The sequence below is a fragment of the Carassius auratus genome, unplaced genomic scaffold (genome assembly GCF_003368295.1).
Source record: "Carassius auratus strain Wakin unplaced genomic scaffold, ASM336829v1 scaf_tig00214327, whole genome shotgun sequence".
NCBI lineage: Eukaryota > Metazoa > Chordata > Actinopteri > Cypriniformes > Cyprinidae > Carassius > Carassius auratus.
In genome coordinates this window covers 878,565-905,453 of record NW_020527617.1, presented here as the reverse complement: position 1 = coordinate 905,453, position 26,889 = coordinate 878,565, and the positions used below count along the sequence as shown (strand labels likewise).

The 26,889-nt window shown below is 37.2% G+C and overlaps 2 protein-coding genes across 3 annotated transcripts; both read right to left on the bottom strand.

Annotated features, from left to right (window-relative positions):
* Nucleotides 1–1,024: 1,024 nt before the first annotated feature.
* Nucleotides 1,025–6,277, bottom strand: LOC113091840 (tissue alpha-L-fucosidase-like). Its single transcript, XM_026257489.1, has 8 exons — nt 5,796–6,277; nt 5,576–5,710; nt 4,595–4,732; nt 4,343–4,448; nt 4,052–4,252; nt 3,177–3,367; nt 1,763–1,862; nt 1,025–1,665 (listed from the first exon to the last, which is right to left on the bottom strand). Exons 1-8 carry the CDS (start codon nt 6,146–6,148, stop codon nt 1,534–1,536), a joined length of 1,356 nt encoding a protein of 451 aa, XP_026113274.1. The 5' UTR covers nt 6,149–6,277; the 3' UTR covers nt 1,025–1,533.
* A 3,962-nt stretch (nt 6,278–10,239) lies between these two features.
* LOC113091853 (zinc finger and BTB domain-containing protein 8B-like) lies at nt 10,240–16,277 on the bottom strand. Of its 2 annotated transcripts, none has more exons than XM_026257517.1 (4): nt 15,847–16,277; nt 13,447–14,481; nt 12,816–12,973; nt 10,240–11,923 (listed from the first exon to the last, which is right to left on the bottom strand). In XM_026257517.1, the coding sequence occupies exons 2-4, from the start codon at nt 14,471–14,473 to the stop codon at nt 11,618–11,620; spliced, it is 1,491 nt and encodes a 496-aa protein (XP_026113302.1). In that variant the 5' UTR covers nt 14,474–14,481; nt 15,847–16,277; the 3' UTR covers nt 10,240–11,617. The 2 variants fall into 2 exon arrangements, with proteins under 2 accessions (XP_026113302.1, XP_026113303.1); XM_026257518.1 differs by lacking the exon at nt 15,847–16,277 and adding an exon at nt 14,922–14,973.
* Nucleotides 16,278–26,889: the final 10,612 nt, after the last annotated feature.

Below are 26,889 nucleotides of genomic sequence, written 5' to 3'. Positions count from 1 at the left end.
TCTCAAATATATATCTAAATTACGGCCTATGCTCTCAATGTCAAATGCAGACATGTTAATCCATGCGTTTATAACCTCAAGGTTAGATTATTGTAATACTTAATTGGATGATTGTTCAGCACACTTAGTAAACAAACTCCAGTTAGTCCAAAATGCAACAGCTGGAGTTCTTACTAGAACCAGGAAGTATGACCAGTTTAGCCCAGTCCTGTCAACACTGCACTGGCTCCCTATCAAACGTATAGATTTTAAAATCTTGCTTATTACTTCTAAAGCCCTGAATGGTTTAGCACCTCAGTATTTGAATGAGCTCTTGTTACATTATAATCCCCCAAGTCCGCTGATTTCTCAAAATTCAGGCAATTTGATAATACCTAGAATATCAAAATCAACTGCGGGCAGCAGATTCTTTTCCTATTTAGTACCTAAACTCTGGAATAACCTACCTAACATTGTTCGGAGACTTACATGTTAGGGGACCCGTAGTGTATGTAGATAGAATTAGCTCAATCTCAGGTAATAAAAACATAACGGTTCATTAAGAAAAGTCTTTATACACCTCTGAAAACATAGTTATATATATTATATTGGATTTCTGTAAATAGATAGTTGTAAATATTACACATTGGACCTTTAAATATAAACATATATAATGAATTCATGGGTAAATCCCTGTTTGGAGATGTAAAAGTACAAGAATTGTCACTAAATATGTGTTCATGTCAAAATTTTCTTAAGCACCATTTACAGTGTTATCATGCAGTGTTACATGCAGATTGTACGTCCACAATGCATTTCATTGTTGTTGTTGTTTTTTTGTATAGTATTATAATATTTAATACAATTAGTTAGTGCCTATTGCTTATATTCATTAATTTCTAAGTTTATAAGTCTTATAAATTTGCTTTATACAAACAGTAAAATGATACTAACATTACATTTCAATTTAATCCAAGATTGTTCCATGGTCTCAAACATGCAATGCTCTCTCAAGTAATTTGAAATTGACATTTGCTTTTTATGTGCCATTCAATTTGTAATTTTTTATTCAGCAATCAAATTCTATACAATAAAAACTTTATAGAAAACATTTTTAAAACAAATGCATTACAAAATCCAGGCATGTCATCAGCGAACGACAAAAGTGAGAAGTCTTTTCAAATGCACAGCAGTATTTACTTTGAAATGAGCCACTTCTTTCTAAACTAAAACACAGTGCATCAGAGTATATATAATTAAATCAAAGCCTTTGAGATTTGATGAGTCACACCAACAGTTTCATATACTGTACTCTCCATCACTGATTGTTACTCTCATTGGGTGATTGACTGGGATGCTAAGGGCTTTCCACACACAGCTGCTACACATAGGTTGTAAGTAATCCATGTATACATGTATCACAGTTTGTTTAGTAACTGTTAAAGGCCATTCACACGGGTCATACTTTTCAAGTATGAAAATAAGTGGGGTGGGGGTTTGGGGGTCACAGCCCTGAGAATCTCATTAAAATCAAAAAAAGGGTTTTTAAAGGCTTTATGCCACCTTATCCAGCTGGAGGGTCCAGGCTTCAGCGGGTGTTAAATGCAGATCAGGCAGCAGAACAATAAGTCCTGATGTCTGCAGAGGAGCCCATTTCAGAGGCTCAGGGTTCCCCAACAAAGTCACCTGAACAGAGATGCAAAATAAATACAGATATTTCATTGATATTTTACTCCCCAGATATTTTTTTTTTTTTTTTTTTGACGAATGGATATACATTTACCATTGTGTTGTGAGAGGTTTTAGGAGTTAAAAGCTTAAAGGAGTTCTGCATGGGATTGGAGGTGAAGATCGCATACACAGTGCTTCTTTTTGACGTATACCTGAAATTGAAGGAACATTTTAAAATACTAAAATTGATGAAGCATTCCCAGCTTTCATAGAACTACACCACATGCTAAAGAGGACTAAACTAAGGCTGCAGAAACAGCTAGAGAAGGAACCAAAACTTCTGCTGACTCAGCTCACAAAAACCCCAAGCTGCTTATTAACAGATCGAGAATTATTCAAATCATTAATGACAATCAAATTATCATATGATGGATTTATTAACATGTCATAATTTCAGGGTAAAGGTTTGCGTTCAGTCTAGATTAAGTTAAGTGAAATGTGGCCAATTATGGTGACCCATCCAGGTGCACACACACACACACACCCGGAGTTAGTGGGCAGCCATGTGTTGCTGCGCCCAGGGAGCAGTTGAGGGTTCAGTGCCTTGCTCAAGGGTCTCACCTCAGTCTTAATGGGGTCCTGTTATGCTCTTTTACAAAGTCTTGATTTAGTTTTAGGGGTGTACTAGAACAGACTCATACTAGGTTGTTCGAAAAACAAATTTTTCACATATTCTACATTATTACAATACCTCTCTCCCCAGTCTGGCATGAACGGCTTGAATAGTTCTTCTAACAAATGAAGGCCTGCCTTCTGAAATACGAAATGTGTTGTGATTGGTTAGCTGGGCCAGTGTGTGTTGTGATTGGATCCACTCGGCGCCTGGTCGGGAAATGTTATGCCCCTTTACCATAGCTGGCTCCTGCGAGCTTCAGTGTAAATATTGCTCAAAATCAAATCAATTTGAGCGCAATTTAAACCCAGATGATTGTATGATTGTATCCACTCTAAGTTTATCTGTCTTGGGAAAGCTAGCTTGTCTCCTACATAGTGATAATAACACTTGTTGCCTTCTCTAGTGCAGCTCAACCTGGTCTCGTCCCATTGTCTGTATCTGTGATATCACAAATTCTGGAAAACATGTGTTGTAGTCCAAACAAATCGTAGCTTTGTAGATTTGCAGATCTTTTTTATGCTCAAACAGCAAAATTACAGACTAACTAAAGTTGAAAATTTAAAAAGCATAACAGGTCCCCTTTAACTGAGAATAAGTACCCAGAAGTCTCAGCAGAGTTTTTGGAAAAGCCGGTACAGTGAATGGACTCTTGGGATTGGCCTTAAAGCCATCCTTTTAAACAGTGGTCTATGAATACTAAACTATAATTTTCTCACATGGCTCCTGTTATACTCATCATGGACTCTAGGTGACACTATTTCACTGCAACCACAACATGAGTTTCTGAAAGTTTTTCAAAGGAACTGTAAGGCACAGACAGAAAAGAGGAAGCTTAAAAACATCAACATACCAGACAGGAACAGTAGCATTCTCAGCCTGGACTCTCCAAGGCTTAGTTCCATAGATGGCTTCACCATTGACCTTCAGCCAGGCTCCGATTCCTCGAAGACGTTCCTCGAAGACTGGTGCAATAATGCCATCTGCTGTAGGCCCTATATTTAACAGGTAATTACCCCCTAATGCCACGACCTTGACCATGTCCTGTGGTCACAATATATGAGTGTCATTAGGCACCATATGAACTTGCATAAGCTTTATATGTTTTATTAATTTATATATACATATATATATACATACATATACATATATATATACACATATATATATATACACACACACACACACATATATATATATTTAGGGCTGGGCAAGTTAGTGCGTTATCGCGTTAACGCAATTATTTAATTAACCCCAATAATTATTTTATCACCCACCCATTAATGCAGTTTTTTATTATTATGAAAGTCCGTTGCTCACTGGTTCTGAATACACAAACAGACAAATCAAGGGTCACAGGAGGGAATGCTCCCAATCAAATTATTTAGGCTAAGCATCAGCATCCATAAACCACTGTCCACTGTTATTTTTGACAGAAAAGAATGCAATGAGCTTATAAATGGGAAATAGAAAGTTTCTGATAGCACATGAAATTATATGATATAGCACTACTTTTATATGAAAAAGTGCACTATACACTACTTTTAAATGCATTATTAGTTTTGTGCATAACGCAATTAATGCAGACAATCATGTGATTAATCGTGGTTAAAAAATTTAATTGTTGCCCAGCACTAATATATTATATATATGAAATACATTTACAGAACAAGGATCTAGTTTTATAATCTAAGGCAAGATCTTCTGTCTATTAGCAACACATCACACCTTTATAATGGATGGTAGATCCATCAGTTCGCTTAGCTTCATATTTCGGCGATACCCCCATGATATCGTGTCCACTGACTGGCATTTCTCCCACTTGTGGTTGGGCAGGTGTCCAGGAGTGAACTTGTCAGCACAGTTATAATAACCTCCATGTTTACAATAACAGCCCGCCCCCCATCTGTCATTGGTCACCACCACATCCTGTAAGGAGTGACATAATGCAGTCATTATGATCTGAATTACAATTTGGAGACCATTTTAAAATAAGAACAACAACATGCATGATCTCACTTTGACCGGACTGTCATTGTAGAGCCAGGCTAGGAATCCTGTAGAATTCCAGTAAGTGTCAGGTGCTTCCCAGTCTCCATCTGACCAAATCAAGTCTGGCTCGTACCTGAATTATCAAAAACATCACCAGTTAACATATGTGTAGACTGTAAAGCTTAATCTTTGTACAGAAAAAAAGCTGTTAGACTTGTATCATAAACAACTGCACTTCGTTCTCCTGCCTGTATCATCAGATGACTGATGCTAAATTACCTTTTGACCAGATCGTAGAGCTCTGGCATGGCTTTTTTTTCAACAAAGTCCTGGGTCTTGAAACCAGATCGCTTGTCGCTCAGGTAGATGGGATTGAACCATTCATACAGAGAGTGGTAAAGTCCATAATGCAGAGACCTATTATAAGAAATTAAAACATTTTGCACTAAATAAATTATGCAAATCCTTACTGAGATATCCACATTATTTAAATATAAGAGCAGACATGGCCTTTTTTATTTTTTTTATTTTAATGACTTTGTGTCATCTTCTTCCACTTATTTTAGCTATACAAAAACTGTTACACTGCTTGATTTAGCAAACTGATATTTGTTATCATATTTTATTTTAGTATTGTAAATTGAAATTTGCAGCTTTTACTACACTTATTTATTTTAGTTATTTACCTATGGACTGCGGAAAAATTCATATAGTTTATTTATATATAGTATATGTGTGTCTTTTTGCAATAAATGTAGAATATATTGCACCTATATCTATAAATAAATTAAATGAACAGATTTACATTTATCTAATTGAGAAATTTTTGCTTCAGATCAAAGTTTTTAATGTTGAGCTTGTTAACTGTTGAGGATTTTCACAAAAATTATACAAACACCTGATTTTATGTGCATAGATACTGGTTTAAAAATGTGCTCTTTAAAAAAATATCACATACAGAAGTAAAATATGTCTGTTGTACCAAATATATTAGCTTGCTATCCACAGTTGTAATGATTCTCTAATTTCTATAAAGAACAACACTAAAGCAAAGAATAAATCTTTGTTTTTTTTTAATAAGACAACTAAAGTATTAGTTATATCGTTGACTTTTGTTTCATGATGTACGAGGTAGACTTTATAGCGATGTGTAGTCTGTGTAACTTCTCCTCAGTAGAAAAAAAGCAAGAGGCTTGTTTCCGCGTTGAAAAGACAATGTAGCTTTCGCTTTAGCATCAGTCTGTTTTAAAAGCACAATACCTCTTTCTTATTGCAGCGCCCAAATCTCCGACAAGATCCCTGTGAGGTCCATTATCAACAGAATTCCAATTCCAAGAGGTCGGGGACCCCCAGTTTGTAAAACCTTCGTGGTGTTTTGATGTGAGGACCACATACCTGTGCAGAATGACAGGCAAAAGCATAAATACGTAGAACAAACACAGAAGCCACCATAATAATTAAGCAGCCTAACGTTACATACTTTGCTCCCGAAGCCTCGAAGATCTCAGCCCACTCGTCAGGATCAAAAAAACGCGCGTGGAAATCAGGAGCGAAATCCGCATACCTGAATCCGATCGGGTAGTTTTTGACCATGAACAGGATATATTCAAATTTTAGTGAGGCCTTCCAGTACCACCAGAACCACTCGCTTCCGAACGCGGGCACTGAAAACACCCCCCAGTGAACGAAGATCCCGAACTTCACCTCATCGTACCATTCAGGAAGAGGTCTGGAGTCCAAACTGGCCCAGTCGGGCGTGTATCGAGTCCCGAATGATGCTGCGCATGATAGAAGACAAAGAAACAGCGATATCTGACACGGAGTCACTTGCATGACTGATCACAGGTGAACTTCACAGACTGTGAGCAACAAAAGTGACTAAAGCGATTTCTGCCGACAACAGGTTTGTATTTCCTGGTCCAGCATGTGACTAGCTACAACACATGACCCGCTGCAAAACTATTTGTTTCAAGGGATGTGAAACTGCTTCCTCTGTAGATGTAAATGTTTTCTTTTGTAAAAGGGGAAATGGCCGTTTTAATTTGACAATTCAAAACAAAATATTTGATTTGCCTTTTCTAAAAGACAAAATGGAATAAAAAAAGGCAATATGACTTTAATAACTTCTTGGTAAAAAGAAAAGAAAGTTCACAGTGTTTTACATTTCATAACATTCCACTTCTGCAACAGATACAAGCCTAGTAGGCTACTACCCATAACACTTATTTAATCAAGCAAGGAAACCACTAAATCCAGTAATTTTTTTATTCCACCAAATTATTAACACTAGAACATCCCGGGCCACCCTCTTATTTACTAGCTCTTATGAAGAATGAATGAATCTACAACATAGTGCCTTTCCCTGCAAGCTTTTTTGCAACTTTGTTGATCATTAACATAACTGAATTCAATGATGAACTGCGTTTAACTATCATTTTGCATTATTAACACACTTTTTTCCAAATGAATGTTGTTCAGTTGCTTTGACGCAATGTATTTTGTTTAAAGCGCTATATAAATAAAGGTGACTTTGATCATCTTGTCCAGCGCTCGCCTCGGCTTCATCTTTCTTTCGACCACAAACACAGTCCAGTCAAAGTCTTATTAATTTGTTTTAGACAAATATTAAAATTATATTACCATCTGCTGAAATGACATTTCAGTTTTAACCATGGGTTCTAAGGTATTTAACATGCAAGTGATAACGATCTGATCAGTAAGAAAGAGGACCAATATCACGGGGGCAAAGTTGGAGTCTAAAAGATGATTTTTATTTCAAGTGGATGTGCAAAATGTGCAAATAGGTGTTTAAGAGCCTAAACAAAGATGATAGAGTTTTTTTTTTTTTTTTTTTTTGTCTAAAGCTATAACTGCTGAGTACTTAAACAGTACTAACTTCCATCCACTACATTAGGGGCTTTCGCACCACGTAGTTCTAGGAACTTGCCAGCAGAGTGTGAGAATCATTTTACTATTGTGGGAGGAGACTGGTCAGTAATTAATTTCAGGTGTGGGTGGCTAATCATGTGACCAAGAAAGCATAAATAGCATAAATAATTTGATGATAAATATTTTATTTTGTTTGATTCTGTTTGTGTGATATTGCCCTCCTCTTGTTGTGTGTTGCAGTGTGTAGTGGCTTTGTACAGGGCCGAACCGGACCTGCATCAACACTTTTTTTTATTATTGAGTTTATTATTGATGCATGTTTTTATTGGGAGTTATCATTTCGTTTGTCTGTGAATAAAAAAATTGGATATTTGATGACCCCCGTTTACTGCTTAAAATCAAGTATTGCATCAAGACTTTGTAGAGGGCTCCAGGTGGCATAGTCAGTTTAGTTTATACACTACATTTTTGGCATATTCAGAAGGATATTTATTGTGATAAAACTGAAACAGTGGCTGGTACGAGATGACATATAGGAGAGTTTATTTTTCCTCCCCTTTTTATATTTATATGTATTTTTTTGGTTAGCTTGGTTTGTTGTAAATATGAGTTTGGAAGGGGAACAGAAGGAACTTCTTGCTTTACTTGAGGATGTACAAAGACTATGAATAGCTAATGCAAATTAGCTAAAATGAGTTTTATCAAGGAGGGGGTGCCAGTTCAGCCGCAAGTAATATTAGTGGACCACTTGAGGTTTCTAATACTGCCTCATCAAATTTTCTTAATCAGGCAAAACCTGAAAGGTTTGTTTATATTCGGGAGAGGAAGTGTCCTTATTTTTCAAAACTGATTTATCTCTTTATGACTGGATTAAGAATGTTAAAGCATGCATTAGAGGTAGGTGTATTACCAGTAGAGAGAAGGTCGTCTTCATTTATGATCATTTGGACGGGGAAGCAAAAGCAGAAATTAGATTTCGTTCTTTGACAGATTGGGAAAACACTGAGGTTATTTTACAAATTTTAAAAGAATTGTACAATTCCTATTCTTCCTTTGTTAGTCTCCAGAAAAAAAAATTTGATAGAAAGCTGACAGTCCTTAAGAGGTTTCTCACTCAATGTGGGCTTTAAATGGGGATATTCAGCGGTTTTACCCAAATAAGCTAACGGACCCAGACACCTTGGTTAGGGACCAATTTGTGGCAAATGTGCATGATTTAGCATCGCGCAGGGAGTTAAAGAGTATCGTGAGGATACAACCTGTTCATATCTTTTTTAGCACTCCAACAGGAGGCTATTAAATGGGCTGAAGAGGAGGAGAGGCCTTTGGGACAGGCTTGAGCAGGGCTTTACCATCAGGGAGCTAATTTTAATGTTGAAGGGTTGTGTAATTCAATGGGAACTTATCTACTCTACAAGAGGAACCTCATAAACAACAGTTGCAAATCGATAGTCTTCTAAAAACCTAACCAAAATACAATCTAGACACGAAAGGATGCTTACTGCCCCGTACTGAGGAGTCTTTAGATGTCTTTTAGATTTAGGCAGGTGCATTGTGCTTTTCTTACCATGGATCTAGTGAGTGGCTATAACCAGGTCCTGGTAGCGTAAAAGGGACAAAGTGAAGACTGCCTTTTGCACTCCTTTTGGGCTTTTTGAGTCCGAGAGAATGCCTTTTGGATTATGTAGTGCACCAGGGATGTACCAATGATTAATGGAAAGAATATTTGGTGATCAGAGCTTGCAATCTTTCCTTTTGTGTACTGATGACATTGTTGTCTTCTCTTTGTCTGTGGAACAGCATTTGCAGAGGTGGTCCTTAGTTGACTTCAAAGGAAAGGACTAAAAGCTAAGTTGAGTAAATGCCATTTTTTCAAGCGGGAAGTGCAGAACCTGGGGCATCGTGTGTCCAGAGAAGGGGTGATGACTGATCCAGAAAAACATCTGCTGTGACAAATTGGAGGTGGCCCCGTGATGTGACAGAGGTCAGGTCTTTTCTCGGCTTCTGTAATTACTATCAATGCTTTGTGAAGTGTTTTGCCCAATTAGCTGCCCCCCTCCATCAGCTGGTTGCAGATGTTCTAAAAACTTCAAAGAATAGTAGCAAGAAATTTGTCCCTTTTTGCTTTCTGTACATCCAGTTGTGTTTTGATGTATTTACAGGCTCCAGTAGGCCTATTGCCAAATCCACATTCTTTTTTCTGTGGAATTGGGCTTTATTACACAAACCTGGCAAACCGAGGGGGAACAGGAAGTCCAGAGGGGAACAGAATCGACTGCTACAGTGGCGACATTACACAGAAAGTTGATCCTGATTTGTCTTGTTGTGTGCATTCGAAGTGCTGTTTTGCTCACAGATAGAACCTTTATAGAACCAAGTTACGAGTTTGACTTTGTTGATGGAACTGTTTTCTGAATAAAAAGTCCTAAAATGTACACAAAACATCACATAATGTAAAAAAGCTGAAGCAAAACAAGAAAATGTGAATAACTCAATTTTGACAAAAATGTCAGATAGAACCTTATAATTCCAAGGAGACGAAGGAGCAAAAAGCAATGTATAAGCTAAACAATAAGATAATAATAATAATAATTCCTTGTGCTTTTCTGGGCACTCAAAGCATTTAACATGGAAGCGGGGAATCTCCTCCACAACCACCAGCATCCACCTGGATCATGCGACGGCAGCCATATTGCGCCAAAACACCCACCACACACCAGCTTACAGGTGGAGAGGAGACAGAGTGATTGAGCCAATCAGTAGACATGGGGATGGTTAGGAGGCCATGATCGGTCCGGGGCCAGAGGGTGAATTTGTCCAAAATTCCAGGGTGTTACAGCCCTACTCTTTTCAAAAGACATCCTGGGATTTTTAATGACCACAGAGAGTCAGGACCTCAGTTTAACATCTCATCTGAAAGACAGTATTCCAAGGTGATGAAGTAGCAAAAAGCAATGCATAAGCGAAACAATAAGATAAATAACCTAATGGCCAATAACATGTACAAAAACAAATAAATTGACAAGACTACAGTATTCCCTGAATGTGTTTAAGGCAATTCATTTTAAAGCATTTATTCACACAACTGCTACAACACATAAAAAAATGTGGTGCCCTCATTGTCATAAAGCAAATTAGGTTCATAATCCATAATTAACTAGTGCAGATTTGTACTAAACCCAAACATAATGTTTGACAGCTTTCCCAGCTGTGTAAGTTTTCCAATACAAATTAATGCTTTAAAGGGGTCATATGATGTTGCTAAAAATATTTTTTTGTGTGTTTGTGGTTTAAGGTTAAAATAAACATTATTTTCCACAAACTGTACATTATTGTTTCTCCTCTTTGCCCTGCCTTTCTGAAACGTGCCGATTTTTACAAAGCTCATAGGTCTGAAAAGCAAGGTGTGCTTTAATTGGCCAGCTATCCAGTGTGTTGTGATTGGTTGAACGCCTGAAATGTGTTATGGAAATGTTACGCCCCTTAACACTTTGATGTGAGGCGCAATGAGACAAAAGTAATAAAACCCATTACAAACGAGGCATTTGTTGCATTGAGTGGGGTCATAATTACTATTTATAATGACTCTTTTACACGTTGCTTATCAAGCTGTATAAACATAAAACCACATCTGCATTTGTGATCAGAAAAACAACAAACGCTACTCTGCACTGCTCATAACTTGCATTTGAATCATCAGTGGCACATTCTTTAAACATGAAAACGTACTCCCAGACAGTGTGTCAGAAGCGCCAGACTGTCCTTGCAAAGTTGGAACTGCCCCACTTTATAGAAACAGACACAGGCATTGTATACTGTCGTCCGCAAAATGTGCTGCACACATCTGAATATTTGTGTTGAACTGTTCTGGAACAGTGTTGTAAATACAACTTAAGCACTGATTTCTAGTTGTGTCCTCTTTTGGAAGGCCAAACAAAGTATTTTCGCTTTCACAAGGAAACACACAGCATCTCCATGACATGGCTCCGGCGGCAACAGCGAGAATAAATCTTTCTTTGCGTGAACATATGGGCGGCATTATGCAAATCTTCCCACACTGTGATGTAGACATGTGGGGGCATGTTAGTACGAGCCGTTAAGGAGGCCCTGGTTGACTCTGAACTTTTATAAAGAAGATCTCTTTGGATTTGAAACTTTAGTCTTCGCAACTTTACAGACCTTCTTTATGCACCAAGAGCTTGTAACACTCCAAAGAGAAAGGAGTGTTCATCATATGACCCCTTTTAATTGCCCTAAATAATTAACCGTCTTTTCTAAACACAAATAATATGAGGAAGTGACTATTGTGGTAGGTTGTAACCGGTAGAATATTGATCACACCCTCCCTCAGTCTTTTCATGCTCTGAAGTCCATTCATTTAGTAAGCATTCATGTGAAACTGTGAAAATGAATCTACAACAGAGTGCCATTTTCTGCAAGCTGCTTTGCAACATTCTGTTTATCGTCTTGTCCAGCAGAACTAGCGCTCGCCTCAGCTTCAACTCCTTCCACCATAAACACAGGCCAGTCAGAGTCTCTAGTGCTCTTCTCCATAGATTCAGACTGGATACTGAGGTTCATGGAGGAGGGATCCTCATTGGTTGTAGTAACAAAGGTGCAGCCATCACAAAGTCCAAATCGCTTCATTCCCTGGGACACAATGCCTGAGAACACTTGACGACAGCCTTTGCACACAATGGGCCAGGTTGAGCGGTGGACCTTCAAAACATAAATATACATTTTGATGAGAATGATTAATGCTATATACGATACATGAACAGTAGGGATGTCAACTGACTAAAATATTTAATCATATATATATACACATTTAATCATATATATATATATATATATATATATATATATATATATATATATATATATATATATATATATATATATATATATATATACACATTTTTTTATGAACTTAATTTGTATTAATGCATTTTTTAAAGAAGCAATTTTCCAAAAGCATCTGTAGAATTGGGCAGCAGTCAGTTAATTAATATAGCAAATCCTGGCAAAGAAACTTTTAATATCACAAAATGTAAACGTAGCTCAGTTTGTAAACTTTATTTATATTTATATATATATATATATATATATATATATATATATATATATATATAATACACTCGTATTAAACAATATAAAGAAAATATCAACTGTTTGTTTATATTCTTGCAAAATGTAAACTATATTAATGCCTAGTCTGCTAAGTCTGACTATAAGGCATGAATTAAAATGAATTTCAGTAAAGCTGCTGCTGTTCAAACAATTTGTACTGTGGAAAGCACTATAAAATGACTTGACTAGAATAATTAACATTCCAATCAAAAGCATGACTAATTTTGAGTGATTCAATACTTTGAAATGTAAATGTTTTCATAAAAAGTCAGCTAAATTCTTTCTCTGGAATTAATTTAAAAAAACTTAAGCTAAGTACAGCAGCAGCATGACTGTGTGTATTTAACACTGACACTTGCTCATGTTCTTAGTTCATCTCTCTATAGAACAAAAACAAACTGACTTATAGCAAGTTCGGTTAAATGAGTCCAATACTTTTAATGCAACACATTCAGATAATTCCCAAGTTATGAAGACTTACGGAAATGGCATGAGTGCGCAAATGTTCTTGTCGCGTGAACCGTTTGCCGCAGACCTCACAAGGATATGGCCTTTCTCCTGTGTGGCAGCGGATGTGCCTCTTCAAAATACCCTTCTGTTTGGCTGTGTATGGGCAGAATGGACATTTGTGCAGCCTCCCTATATAAACACACACATACATTTCAACACAATTCAAAAATGATTCTCTGCATCTGAATATGCCAACTTCCATAATTTCATACATACAGCAGAAGAAAAAAAAGTATGTAAACCAATAAGCGTGTATGAATTCATAGTATACTTAAACAGTTGGCAAAAAGTTCCTGGATGATTTAATTACTTTCTTGAGACTCTGAAGTGTGATGACACTAAACTATCCCATGAGGCCATGGGAGGGGATTAATGAATGGCAGTCAAGTGATGCAACTGATGCCAGAGGTCACATGACATTGAAAACATGAATGTAGTACATCCAAATTTCCTTCCTACTACACACATTCATACTATATAGAACATACTTTTTTTAACATTCATGAAGCAAGTTTAAAACTAAATGTAGTACATACTATGCAGTATACAATTTTGGACACAATGATTGTATCACTGTAGCAGTTTTTGTCAGCATCTCTCACCTGGATCATCTCCGTACCAGTCATTCTGAATCTCCATCCCACAAGGCACCGCAGGACCGAGCACATCTTCGCCACGGCCCAATCCACCAACGTACCCCAAACTCTGCGAAAAGTGTTCACTTGGGTTTGGGTTTAACCCTGCTCTGAACAGCACATCTGGAAATGGCTTCATCGGGCAATTAGCAAATGATACGGAGGAATGCTCAGTACTTGGAGCCGGGCTAGTGTTAACAGTTCTCTCCTCGTCCTGATTTGGGCCTTGATAAAGAGTTGTGTCTTTGGATTCCCGTGAAGATTCGCCCTCCTCATCAGGGTCATACTCTATTTTGGGATGCACCAAACCTAGAAGCAAACCTGGGGTGGATGAGTTGACTAAATCTGGGCCTGGACTGATCTTCAGTGAAACGTTCATGGGAGGATGGTTGGAAAAAGCTCCTTGGGAGTTTTCGCCTTCTGAGTCTTTACTACTGGTGGCCACTGGGGTGCAGACAGCAGCTGTTGGGGCGTCATCAGGGCTGAGGGACTCTGTGACCTGACAGGTCCTTTGGTCGGCATCAGAAGTGGATGCCACAGGAGCACTATTGGCTGAAACTGGGTTTTCTCTATTATCCAAGTCCTTATGCCTATTCCTCTCCCTGTTGCAGATCTCCAGGGAGGATTTGATGTAGCCCTTGCAAAAGTTCACCACGTCGGTCATCTGAAGGTAGCTCGCAGCTGACATTATTTCAATGACATTGTCGCTGCGCAGGTCCAGGCGACCCGAATACAGAAAGTCTAGGATGAAGGAGAATGCCTCAGCTGTGACGATGTCCAGAGAGGCCGTGCAGTGTCGCTGGCTATTGTCCTGCAGGTAATGCACCAGCAGTGCCCGAAAATAACCACTGCTGGCGAAGAGAATATTACGATGTGCTTTAAAAACACGTCCCTCTACTATGATGCTGCAGTCACAGAAGAAGTCCCTCTTACGCTGCTCATTCAGCTCAGACAAGAGCCGGGAAAGGTAGGAAGGAACCTCCATATTCACCATACGTTTCTCTGGAAGAATCAAGGTTTTACGAAATTAATCGATGATCACGAGAAAGCCATGCTATGAAATAATTCAATATTCTCAAACTGCTATAACATTCACAAAGAGATATAAAAAAAACAGGGGTGACCAGATGTCCCCATTTTCCAGGGACTTGGTTTTTGGTATCCTGTCCACAGAAATGTACCCATTTTTTGTCACACATCTTAACTATAACTCATGGGTGAAAGTACACTACGATATGAAAAAACAACAACAACTAAACAATTACACTTACAAAAACGTACATTCACAGAAAGCATGTAAATAAAAAATGCATGTTATTTTTTATTTAGCACCGACCTGAATAAGATATCTCACATAAAAATACATTTACACATAGTCCACTGAATTTATAAAAATTACCCCATTTAAAATGTATGCTTGATTCTTAATACTGTGTTGTTACCTGGATGTTCCACAACTGTTTTTTCTTGTTATAGATGACTCCCTTGTTTTTCCTGAACAGCAAACAAGAGGGTCTGAACCTTCTGTAATAGTCCTTCAGTTGTCCTCAGTGTGAAAAGATGGATCTCAAAATCATACAGTCATTGTTGAAAAGGGTACAAATACAACAAAAGATGCTGGAAAACCAAAGAATTTGTGGGACCTGAAGGATTTTTTCTGAAGATTTTTTCAAGCTGTCAGTTTAACTGTTCAGGACAAACAGGGGACACCTGATCTGTTAAAAGCTGTGGAGCTTCCAGGTAACAAAACTGTATTAAGAATCATCAAGCACATGTAAACTTTTGAACAGGGACATTTTTAAAATGTAAAAAATTATTATAAAATATTAAATATTTTATTTGTATTTTATCTTATGCATTATATGAAAATATATTTTATGCGAAATAACTTTTTCAGGTCTGTATTAAAAAAAAAAAAAAAACATGCACTTTCCATGATCCTTCTTATTCTTGTAAAACAACTAATAGATAATTAATAACAGATACTGAAAAACTATTTTGACCAGTGAACCAGAAAATTTCCACAAAAAATCTGGCCACATTAAGATTATATCAACATATGTTGAAATAGCCTACAAACATTTAAGGTGTAATATATCACTGTAACAATAGTATTAAACGTATCTGAACCAAAACGAACTCGCATATCAGTCGTAGCCTAATAATTTATGAACAACAGATATGCGATTATGACAATCGTTATGTTTTTCAGCAATGCGTTTTAGTGATGAGCGAATTATAGGAAGCAGCAGCGAGAAATAAAAAAAAAGCCCACTGCATTGTAACAAATCCAGCGCACTCGAAACAGCTTTAACAAATGTACCCTTAACCTCTAATGCTAAAAAAAAATCATTCGTTTATACTCACATTTAGGTGTCTGTCGTGTTGTTCTTCATGGTGGTCTTTTAAAAATGTCTCCCTGACTCCTTCCTGATTCCTACGTTGTACTTCCTTTCTCTGCCATAGCAGCGGGCGGAGTGTAAAATCGCACCATATTCCCTATATAGTGTACTACGCCGGATGTCGACCATTCGTTCAGTGGTGTACACTTGTCGAAGCACTATTGTCCATAATTCAACGCGAGAGAGACAGCGTGAGAGAGTGATGGGAAGTTCGGATCATTTTCATTTCAGCAAAATGAACGAATCTTTTTTCGAGTCATTTCGTTCATTTGAAAGGTTACGTGTTACTTCCCCAGCACATCTAGTACTTAAGCAAACGTTAATCACACTACAAACAATACAAAACTAAAATGCTATAAGATACAGAAAATATTAATTCATTGTTTTTACCTGGGTCTTCAGTCTGTAATCAGCTGACTTCATCTCTTGTCTGAAAGTCTTCGGGTTCAAGTCATTCCTTAATCACGTGACAGCCCCATATTTCTGACATTTCTGTCACTGTGTTTTTGTTACTGTTTCTTCAGGATCTGTGGTGTGTTATTATTTTATAAATAAATAAAACCCTGTTTTAAATAAAATATTGATGAATTTGTCTTTTTGACTGTCTATCAGTAAATAAACACTAAGCTATATAATAATACAAGCCTGCAATACAAAGTATTTATAGCCTAGTTTGTTCATTTTTAATCCAATTTTGAGTTTGCTGGTATAATAATTGCTTTTCCTAGGCAAACTTGACATTTTGGTCTAATATATGAAGATTGCTGAAAAGGACATAATGACATAAATTAAAAGCAAATAACATTTTGAATCCTAAACAAGTAACACTAACAGTTCTATAGTCTAATCTGAAGGGTGAACTCAAAAGACATAAATCATACAATGAATAACATACAATAAATCATACATTTTTGAAGATTAGAATCCACTGCAAAAAAAATCACTTCTTTATCAAAGTGATTTCACCATCATATGGAAAAAATGTAAATCATAACCAATAATTAAAATAAAAAATAATAATAAGTACTATTCACCCATTTGTAAGGAAGGTTGTAAATTAACTAATTTCTCTAGCCAATGTTGTCACGTCACGTGACAAAAGAACGAACAACCCAATATACCCGAACTATGAACTAATCAATTCTCTTTCTGGCTCAGACTGCATTGGTTTAACGTATGGGGCTGTCACGTGATTAAGGAACGAGTCAAAAACCCAATAGACCCGAACTATGAACTAATCAATTCTCTTCTGGCTCAGATTGCATTGGGTTTAGTGTACTGGGCTGTCAAGTGATTAAGGAACGACTCGACCCAAAGACTCATGAGATGAACTAATCAATTCTCTTTCTGGCTCAGACTGCATTGGTTTAACGTATGGGACTGTGATGTGATTAAGGAACCAGTCAAAAACCTGATAGACCCGAACTATGAACTAATCAATTCTCTTTCTTGCTCAATACTGGATTGGGTTAGCGTAAGGGGCTGTCACGTGATTAAGGAATGAGTCAGAAACCTGATAGACCCGAACTATGAACTAATCAATTGTCTTTCCGGCTCAGACTGCATTGACTGATACAAGTTAATTACTACTAGCAGAACAGAACCTATAGAATATTGTGCATGCGCGACTGAATGAATCACTCCCTGAGACGACTCAGTCATCCCGAGTCACATTAAAGATTCGTTCAAAATGAATCATTTATAACTCACCCTCATGTTGTTCCAAACCCGTGAGGCCTCCGTTTATCTTTGGAACACAGTTTAAGATATTTTAGATTTATTCAGAGAGCTCTCAGTCCCTCCATTGAAGCTGTGTGTACGGTATACTGTCCATGTCCAGAAAGGTAAGACAAACATCATCAAAGTAGTCCATGTGACATCATAGGCTTAATAGGCTAAGCCCCCCTAAAATGAAGTCTGTAGTCGATGATCAAAAGTGTTCAGCAATCACCGTGTCACCTATTTTGTGCCTGTTCATGCCTGTGTGTGTGTGTGTGTGTGTGTGAGTGTGTGTGAGTGTGTGTGTGTGAGAGAGAGAGAGAGTAGATAATAGTACAGTAATCTAATTACCTTTTTAGATTAAGTTTTTATTTTCATTCTGTTTTTATTCAAAATTTGTACAATTTTGCAGACGCTTTTATCAAAAGCGACTTACAAATGAGGACATGGAAGCAATCAAAAACAACAAGCAAGCAATAATATATAAGTGCTATAACAAGTCTCCGTTAACTTAAACGCAGTACACGGAGATAGTAGTACAGTAATCTAATTACCTTTTTAGATTAGTTTTTATTATTATTATTATTACAGTAATTTTCTCTCTGCCTGATTGATGTGGTCTAACAGGCTGCATGTCTGTCAAGGCAGAACTTAAATAATATTTTAAAAGGAAATGTTAAAGGGTGTTGTTTCAAACCTGTTTGACTGTGAAAGTAGATATTTATTTAAAGAATGTCTTTGTCAATGAAAGTAAGTGGAGGCCAAAAGAACATTTCCAAGCATGTTATGAATGTACCATCACATTTGGACTCTCTAAAGGTGAGTTAATAGTGCACACTAGTTTTACAGCGTGTATAATGTATACAGTGTACTGTGATTGTGATATAGCCTTTTCGTTTCAAGAATGCTGACTGTATAATACTCATGACTTAAACGATTTGTTAACTCACTGGGATCCTGTTCCCCAACTTTTCCCTGTTTCTTCACTGTCTCGTGAAGAAAAGCAAAAATCGTCTAAATGATTAAATCATTTATGCTCTTGATCCCCGTCATTTCACGACTATACAATGACAAATATGAAGAGCGTGTAATAAACGCTATCACCAGATGAGGGAGCAAAATCCCTGAAACAGTTGGCACTGCCAAGAGTTTCAACAAGTGCACATTTCCACTGCTGTTACACAGATGACAGGGTGATGAACAGCACATTCATGAGAAGTAGTTTATTTTTCAGCATAGTGGTTGACCACCATTGTGGGGACAAGATGACAAACTCACATCTGCTCTGAAATAGATCCCGTTCTGAGTGAGGACTGATGTCTTCACAATGCCCATATCCTAACATGCCCCTACTGCCAGCTCATGTGCCTACCCCCATTGTCTGTAATGGAATGTGTGTTTATTTGCTCTCTTTAACCCCCAAATAGCAGTTTTGGGTTTTTTTTACATTTGGACCAAGATTAAAAACAAACATGCAGTTCCTGCAGGCTGCACCGCACCCATGCATCACAATCCACAGCACTCGAAAGTGATTTTTAACACTGATGGGTCACCGGGTGAGTTATTTGTTTGCTGAATTTTCCCATGGTAAAGGCACAGAGCACAAAGGCTTCATGGTGGCCCTTCTAAACCACAGGGTAGGCGAGTGGACATAAGCCACCATACACCCTCTTTTGAAAACGAAGTTTATAGCACCTCATAAAACTTTGTTCATCCTTATAATTCCTATATACAAACCAGAGTGTGTTGTCCCTGAATCCTGTAAACTTGAAACTAACCTGAATTAAATGCTCAGGCTTCAAATTGGAGTGTCCCCCAAAACAACCAAAATAAGTGCTTTTGATTCAGCTTTTTTTTAATCCTTAGATGTCATAAGGTAGGATATGTATTAAGACTGAAGGATGCAAGTGAATATTTTTCTGTAATCTTTAGCAAAAAGACAAGGTTTTGTTTCATAAAAATGGCTGCTGAAAAATCAGAGGCCTGTTTCAGAAAAACTGAGTATGAACGTGAGTGAACTGAGTGAAAACTGAGTATGTTAACCCTGAAATGGTGGAAACTCCGGGTTTTCAGTTTCAGAATGAGAGGTTTGTCAAACCCAAGAAGGCATGCTAAGTCAAGCCCATTTCTGAAAGAGAGGTAACTTACTCTGTGAACCTAACCTGGGGAGTGTTTCCCAAAATCAACTATGGTTGCAAGTTCCATCATTACCAATCGAGTTCAGTGGAACCTGGGACCATAGTTAGCTATCAATGTTTTTGGGAAACAAGCCTCTGGTCAGGAGCAGATTTTCTTCAGCAAACCCAGTTTCTCCTCCCCCTTTTTAAAAATTAAATTAATGCATTTAGCAGACACTTTTATCCAAAGTGCCTTACAGTGCATTCAGGCTATCAATTTTTACCTATCATGTTTTCCCGGGGAATCAAACCCCCAACCTTGCGCTTGACAAATAGAGACAAAAATGTCATGTCCTTTTATTTAGGATCCTGTAAATGAGGAGGCTGCATTAATTCTGGAAGTAGGACAAAAAAAAACACCTTTTGTCGGGTGCTGTTGCCATGGTGAATCGTAATTTCGGAGCTCCATTGATCATGACTTTTCATAGCCTTGGAGCACACTTAACTGAAAGTCAACATACCCTAAGTTAAATGAACTTTTCTCAAATCAGCTGTTCTTAAACCGAAATCTCACGATTTTCCCTTCTCATTGTAAGTTTGTTAAACCTCCTTATTGAAACAGGCCATCATAAATTACATTTTAAAGTATATTGAAATGGAAAACAGTTATTTTAAATCATAATAGTATTTTATAAAGTTACTGTTTTTACTGTGCTTCTATAGTTCAAAATAAAATATACTTAATGCAATTGATATACATGTAATGCTAAGTATAAATAAATCGCAATTACCCTGCAATTGTACTTTTAATATACTAAGGGTACCCTTAATGTCTGCTAAATTGAAACAACTAATTTTGTACTTAATGCACTTTAATTGTGTGAGAGTAGTGCCGAAATCCAACTAAAGATATACTTAAGTATATATTTGATTCTGCTGAAGTGGAACTTTCACAAGTACTCTTTTGGTAAACTTTAAATATCTTGCATTTAAAGACCGATATTATTCAAAGATCATACAATCATTAATAGTGACATTAAAACACATTTTAGCCTTAATATTAAGAAATGTGTACTGTGCACAGCAGTATTCCAAATAATTATAATTAAATTAATTATGCTTAATTGTATTTTTATATCAGAAAGTCTTGAGCATAGACATACATACGTTAATACTTATTATGATATTAATATATTTTAAATATATTACTTTGTGATCAAATAAATAAGAGACTTCCCAGACTTATTTTATATTTATAATAATATAAGAAACTTCCTTCAAAAACTTTTTAAAAACTTTTAAATAGTACATACTGTCAATTTTGATCACTTTGAATACTGCTGTACGATTACAAAATAAATAAATAAAATAAAATAAATAAATAAAATGTTAAAATTAATGGAAAAGAGTGGGATTGGAACAATAAATTATTCTAAAATATAATAATGATATAATTTTCTATTCAGGTCAAAAGTACTCCCTAGTTCTGTCAATTAAACACAATGAGAGAACAAAAGTATTATATTATGACTTATGCATGTATGATAATCTGCGTCTACTGTTTACTATTTTCCTGCTTAACACTGTAAAGCTGCTTTGACACTATTGTACAAAACCCTATATAAATAAAAAATGTGACTTGACTGTAGGGCATTGAAATCTATTCATCCTTGTAACTCCTATATATGTTTTCCAAATATTGTAAAGTTAACCTAGACACTCAAAAACTCATGCCTCAAGATGGAGCCTAAAAGAACCAAAATGAGTGCTTTTTATTCAGCATTTCTGGATGTGTCATAACCATGACAGGAGACTTTATTTTTGGAGCAATTCTCAGACTTCCTAGGTGCTCCTACATATCAAGTTTGAAGGATGCAAGTGAAAATCTTCCTGTCATCATATGCAAGGAGGCAGACAGTGTGGTTTGATGGCATGTTTCGGCACCGAGTGGGGGGCAAAGAGCTGCTTTTTCCCAGGCACAGATGCACACCACAGGGATATTTAGAGCCACAGAAGAGCACTGATTAAAGAGAGAGACAATGGGGAGAGATTGCCATGACATGGTGGCATTTTCCGTTCCCGAGAGCTGCCTCTCATGTGCGCAAAAACTGCGCCGTGAAACGTTTGAATTATCCCAGAATGTCAGGAATTTGTTTTGTGGCAGCAGCGCAGACCCCTCACACACTGATCACAAGATGTGAGACACAGCCTTGACTGTCTGTTTTGTGTGCATGCGTGTTGTGGACGGGGAGGTGGGTGTGTTTGTTTGAGGTGGAACGGTCATAATACACCACAAAGGGTCTGGAGGATCTAGACATCTGATGGGGGTGTAGTTGGGGGTCTTGGTGATATGATACCAATTCTGGGGGCCTTAATAAGACCGGCGCCCCTCTACAGTCTGAAGACACCACTCTCCTCTGTAGTCAGAAAGGAAATCTCATCGCTCTGTAATTATCACTTAATGTCCTTGTGTCATCCGGAGACGATATCTCATTGTGCCCTGCGTGTCTTTGCTTTTTCTCCCAGGCCAATGGCTGCCAGAAATAAACACGTCTGCCTTTTTATTATAATTTATTTGAGGCAAAGGAGAGTAATAATTGCTGTTGCTTTAACCACATGCTTCCGGCCACAAGCAAATCTTTGCTGTCTAGTTCAGTAACACTCATTGACTCCTTTATTTGCATTCCTCAATTTTGTTTAAGGTATAATTCACCCAAAAATAAAAATAGATTTTCATTCATGTATATGTATTTAAATATTATATATATATATATATATATATATATATATATATATATATATATATATATATATTTTATTATTATATAAATATTATTATTTATTTTTGGAACTATGATAGTTGTTTCAGGGTTCTTTGATGAATAAAAGATGTTTCATTGGATTCGATGTGCAGCTAGCTATTTTTGTGCTTGTTTTCATGAATAAAAAGATGAAAATAGAAATCTTTTGTGACATTAAACAAGTCTTTACTATGACTTTGTTTCAATTTAACATATGCTTGCTGAATAAAACAGTTAATTAAAAAAAATAAAAATACTGACCCCAAACCTTGGAGTGGTAGTGTATATTGTTTTCCATTTTTTAATAAATGATGTTGTTTTCTATTCTTCAAAGTATCACAAGTGTCAAAAATATTAAGCAGCACAACTGTTTCCAACACTGATAATAAATTAGCATATTTAGATATGAACTACAAAAAGTCTTTAAAAAAATAGTTTTTTAATAAAAAGTAACAGTGCATGGGCTTGGAACAATAATAATAATAACATGATTTTCTGGTCAACTATTCCATTAATTACTCCCTCAGCTCTCAGTTCAATGAGACTTGGGTATTCATGATAATCTGTGTCTGCTGCAAGGCAAGGATTTTGTTTGTGTTAATGCGGAGTGCGTGACAATGCTCTTGCTCGCATCTGTATTTCTGTTTGTGTCCGTGTGGTTTGGATAAGTCTGTGTCTATCCCAATGTGTGTTTTCTGTGCCCCAGAGAGTGTGTGACTGCACGCTGTTGTTTGGGATTCTGCCGCCACTACCTACGGGCCGGCCGTCGCTCGGCTGCTCTGGGCTGTAATGACAGGGCCGTCTGGCTATAATTAAGTTCAAACATAGCAGCGTGGTGGACAGAGCCGGAGGCCTGCAGCCCTCAATATCATGCAGACTGACCACAGACTGACAGCTCTCCAACACCCGCCAAACACTGAAACTAAGACTAAACTATAATACACTAAAACCCGGACTTAAGGCTGAGTTGACATGCACAACAAAACACAATAACTATCTAAAAATCAGCACATTACCCAACAACTGCATACATGAGTTTCAGTTTTTAAATCTTCTGTATATTCTCATGTAAAATGTAAACAGATATGCACATATTTATGAGTATAGCTGAGCATCATATCTTTAGATGAGTATATCAGTCTCTTCTAAACACATATATCTTGAACCCATCATTTCATTCACACCTCCTGCACACTCTGCATAAAAAACTAATTTATATATGTAGAAAAGGAATTTGTTACATAGAGTTTTTGCATTGCAATTAATTAGTTTTTTTGTTCAAAAATTGTCAAATTTATATGAGTACATTATATCCAAAATATACACCTTTTGGAAAGGTACTATTATGAAGGTAATTACTGTATTTCAACCCTTTAGGGAAAAATAATGTGTACCATTTGGAAAGGTACTGTCCAAGTGACCCCTTTTATGCCTTTTCTTCTAAGAGTGTGTTTATTTATGGACTATTTCAGACTAGAGCACCAAAAGTTGCATAGTTTACCTTTAAATTAAGCACCAAGGTCCACAGCTAACCCTAACCATCAGTGAGGCATTTGCAAATTGTACAAATGAAATTGTGCAAGTTCATGAATTAGCCATTTTTTAATATTTAGCACGAAATTTAAACTGGATTGCAGGTGATTAGAACATAAAATGCATGTTTTGTGCTGAAATACTATGTGCGCAAAAGTTTGGCAACTATTTAGTGAATTCACCCCTGCACTGTGAAAATGTAAAAACTTTTTAGGAAAATGTAAACACAAAAGCAAGGAGATATTTCAGCAACATAAAACACATCCAAACAGTGGTTGCAAATATACAGTAAAATTGCTAGAGCAATGCTGTGGCACAGGCTACAAGTGCAAAATAAGTGATTCTGACTTTCGTTTCTTCCCCTTCTCTTGCCCAGCTCATAAAAGATGGTGTAGTGCGTGTGATGTGGTCGCCGATCTCCGTCAGAATGAACTGATTACCATGGAGCTGCAGATCCTTTGAGTCATGGCACACAGTGACATTCTTTAGACTCTTAAAAATAGAAACACTTCTCTTTTTTCCAGATTTGTTTTTCTCGTTCAATGTCTGTGGGGCATCCTCTCTTAGTTTAGAGTCTCGAATCATAACCAGATCTTCTCTCTTTTCTCCACTTTCTCCTTTTCCTTCTGTTGTAGGAGCTGGCTTAATCTTGAGGAGAAAATTGGCTTAGCATGGGAACGACAGAATTCTTTGGGGATAGGTTTTGTTTTTGTTTTTGAGTCCCCCCCCCCCCCTTTTTCAAGTCAGAAAAAGTATGAGCTTGTGCCAAACCCTCATAAAGTCAAATAAAAAAATGAGAGAGGCAGGCCACAGCACCATGACAAAGACAGGGCCTGCCTACCACTCAAGAGTCTTACAAATCACAGTCTTCTGGAGGAATAAAGAGAGATGGAGCAAGAAAGAGAGCGAGGAGGATAACATTTGGAGCGAGAAGAAAAAATGAAAGAAATGTGGATGGGTTGGGGGGAGAAGGGGAGGACACATTCCCCTTGCCACATTAAAGACAAAAAAAGAAAACAAACAGAAAAACATGTCTGACATGAAGACGCTGGTTTCTGTGGCGACAGACAATGGCAGCTTGTGGCCTAGTGAGGCCTACCCGGCCCGTCTGGACCCCGGCACCAGCGAGAGTTACCGCAGTCAGGCCCTCTATCGGGGGCTCGGCGCTGTGGGAAAACAGCTTGAAAGGGACCTCGCTCTCAGCCACAAAGGACCCTTTCTGCTTCCTCTTGTTGGCTTTTGCCCTTCTTATTTATCTTTTGGGAGCCGGATGAGGAGGGCATGGTGGGTAAACAGCATTGCTTTCTTCCTCTAGCAGAGATAGAGGATAGAATGGTTGAAAATCGCACGCTACCTTTTGATAGCAGTAGACGCCGGCTGTCATCATGAATCATGGCATCATGGCAGCGTGGCCTTCATTGCCTGGATGGACCCAGTCTATACCGACAGCCATATCACCCTGGAGCCCGAGACCGGTTGCCCACTGAAGCTAAGCAGGGCTGAGCCTGGTCAGTACCTGGAAGGGAGACCTCCTGAGAAAACTAGGTTGCTGCTGGAAGAGGTGCTAGTGAGGCCAGCAGGGGGTGCTCACCCTGTGGTCTGTGTGGGTCCTAGCGCCCCAGTGTAGTGATGGGGATGCTATACTGTCAAAAAGCACCGTCCTTCGGATCAGATATTAAACAGAGGTCCTGACTCTCTGTGGTCATTAAAAATCCCAGGATGTCTTTCAAAAAGAGTAAAGGTGTGACCTTGGCATCCTGGTTAAATTCGCCCATTGGCCTCCGACCATCATGGCCTCCTAACAGTCCCCATATCTGCTGATTGGCTTCATCACTCAGTCTCCTCTCCACCAGTAAGCTGGTGTGTGGTGGGCGTTCTGGCGCACTATGGCTGCCGTCGCATCATCCAGGTGGATGCTGCACACTGGTGGTGGATGAGGAGATACCCCCTGTCTATGTAAAGCGCTTTGAGTGCCTAGAAAAGTGCTATATAAATATAAGGAATTATTATTATTATTGTTGTTGTTGTTTTGCAGCACATGCACGCAGAGTAACATAACTTGAACCACACTGTCACACTGTACTATCCAGTGTTGTTTTTGATAACTAAAATTTTAAAAATATAAAACCTTAAAGCTTAAAAAAAAACCTCTTTTAAAGTTACTAAAACAAAAATAAAATTAAAGCTAAATATAAATACATTAAAACACTAAAACTGATGAAAATGTATGATATTTACTAAACAAAATGACTAAAACTTAAACTAAAATTAAAAAGGGAACTGAATATTTGTATACTATAATAATATGTAAATGACTCAGAATTAACACTTACATACTCATAAAAGGCCAATACAAAAAAATTAAATAAAATACACGTTTATCTGTAATTTATGTATGTAAAAAGTCTTTTTATTTTTATTTGTTTGATTGTATTTTTATTCTAAAAATAAAAAAAATATTAGGAAGTAGGGAAAAATTTTAATAAAGGAAAAAATGTGCAGATGCAGAAAAATAAAGTAGGCTTATACAGCAGACCTCAGGAGATAAATAACGAAGTATTACAAAATACATTATTTTAATATACATTAGAAATAAAATGATGGAAATGTAAAGGAAGGAATGTATATATATATATATATATATAGCCTAAAGGGGGAATATAAAATTATAAAGTGAGAAAAAAATAAATTAATTAAATAGACCCTAATGTCATTATGGGTAATTTCATATATATATCAGCATATTTTATCTTAAAAAATAAAAGAGGAATTTCCATGTGAGAGCAAACAGGCTCCTCCTCATTAACCCAATCAGTTGTGACATTTGTCATGCGTTCA

Bases quoted from the DNA above. Each gene is read 5' to 3' on its own strand.
- LOC113091840 (XM_026257489.1), bottom strand. From the start codon at position 6,148: ATGCAAGTGACTCCGTGTCAGATATCGCTGTTTCTTTGTCTTCTATCA. The intron at 4,733-5,575 runs GTATTGTGCTTT...TTCTTATAATAG, and splicing joins GGCGCTGCAATAAGAAAGAG to GTCTCTGCATTATGGACTTT. The intron at 4,253-4,342 runs GTGAGATCATGC...CACTCCTTACAG, and splicing joins ACAATGACAGTCCGGTCAAA to GATGTGGTGGTGACCAATGA.
- LOC113091853 (XM_026257517.1), bottom strand. From the start codon at position 14,473: ATGGTGAATATGGAGGTTCCTTCCTACCTTTCCCGGCTCTTGTCTGAG. The intron at 12,974-13,446 runs GTGAGAGATGCT...GTGTTTATATAG, and splicing joins CTGGTACGGAGATGATCCAG to GGAGGCTGCACAAATGTCCA. The intron at 11,924-12,815 runs GTAAGTCTTCAT...TATGTTTTGAAG, and splicing joins TGCGCACTCATGCCATTTCC to GTCCACCGCTCAACCTGGCC.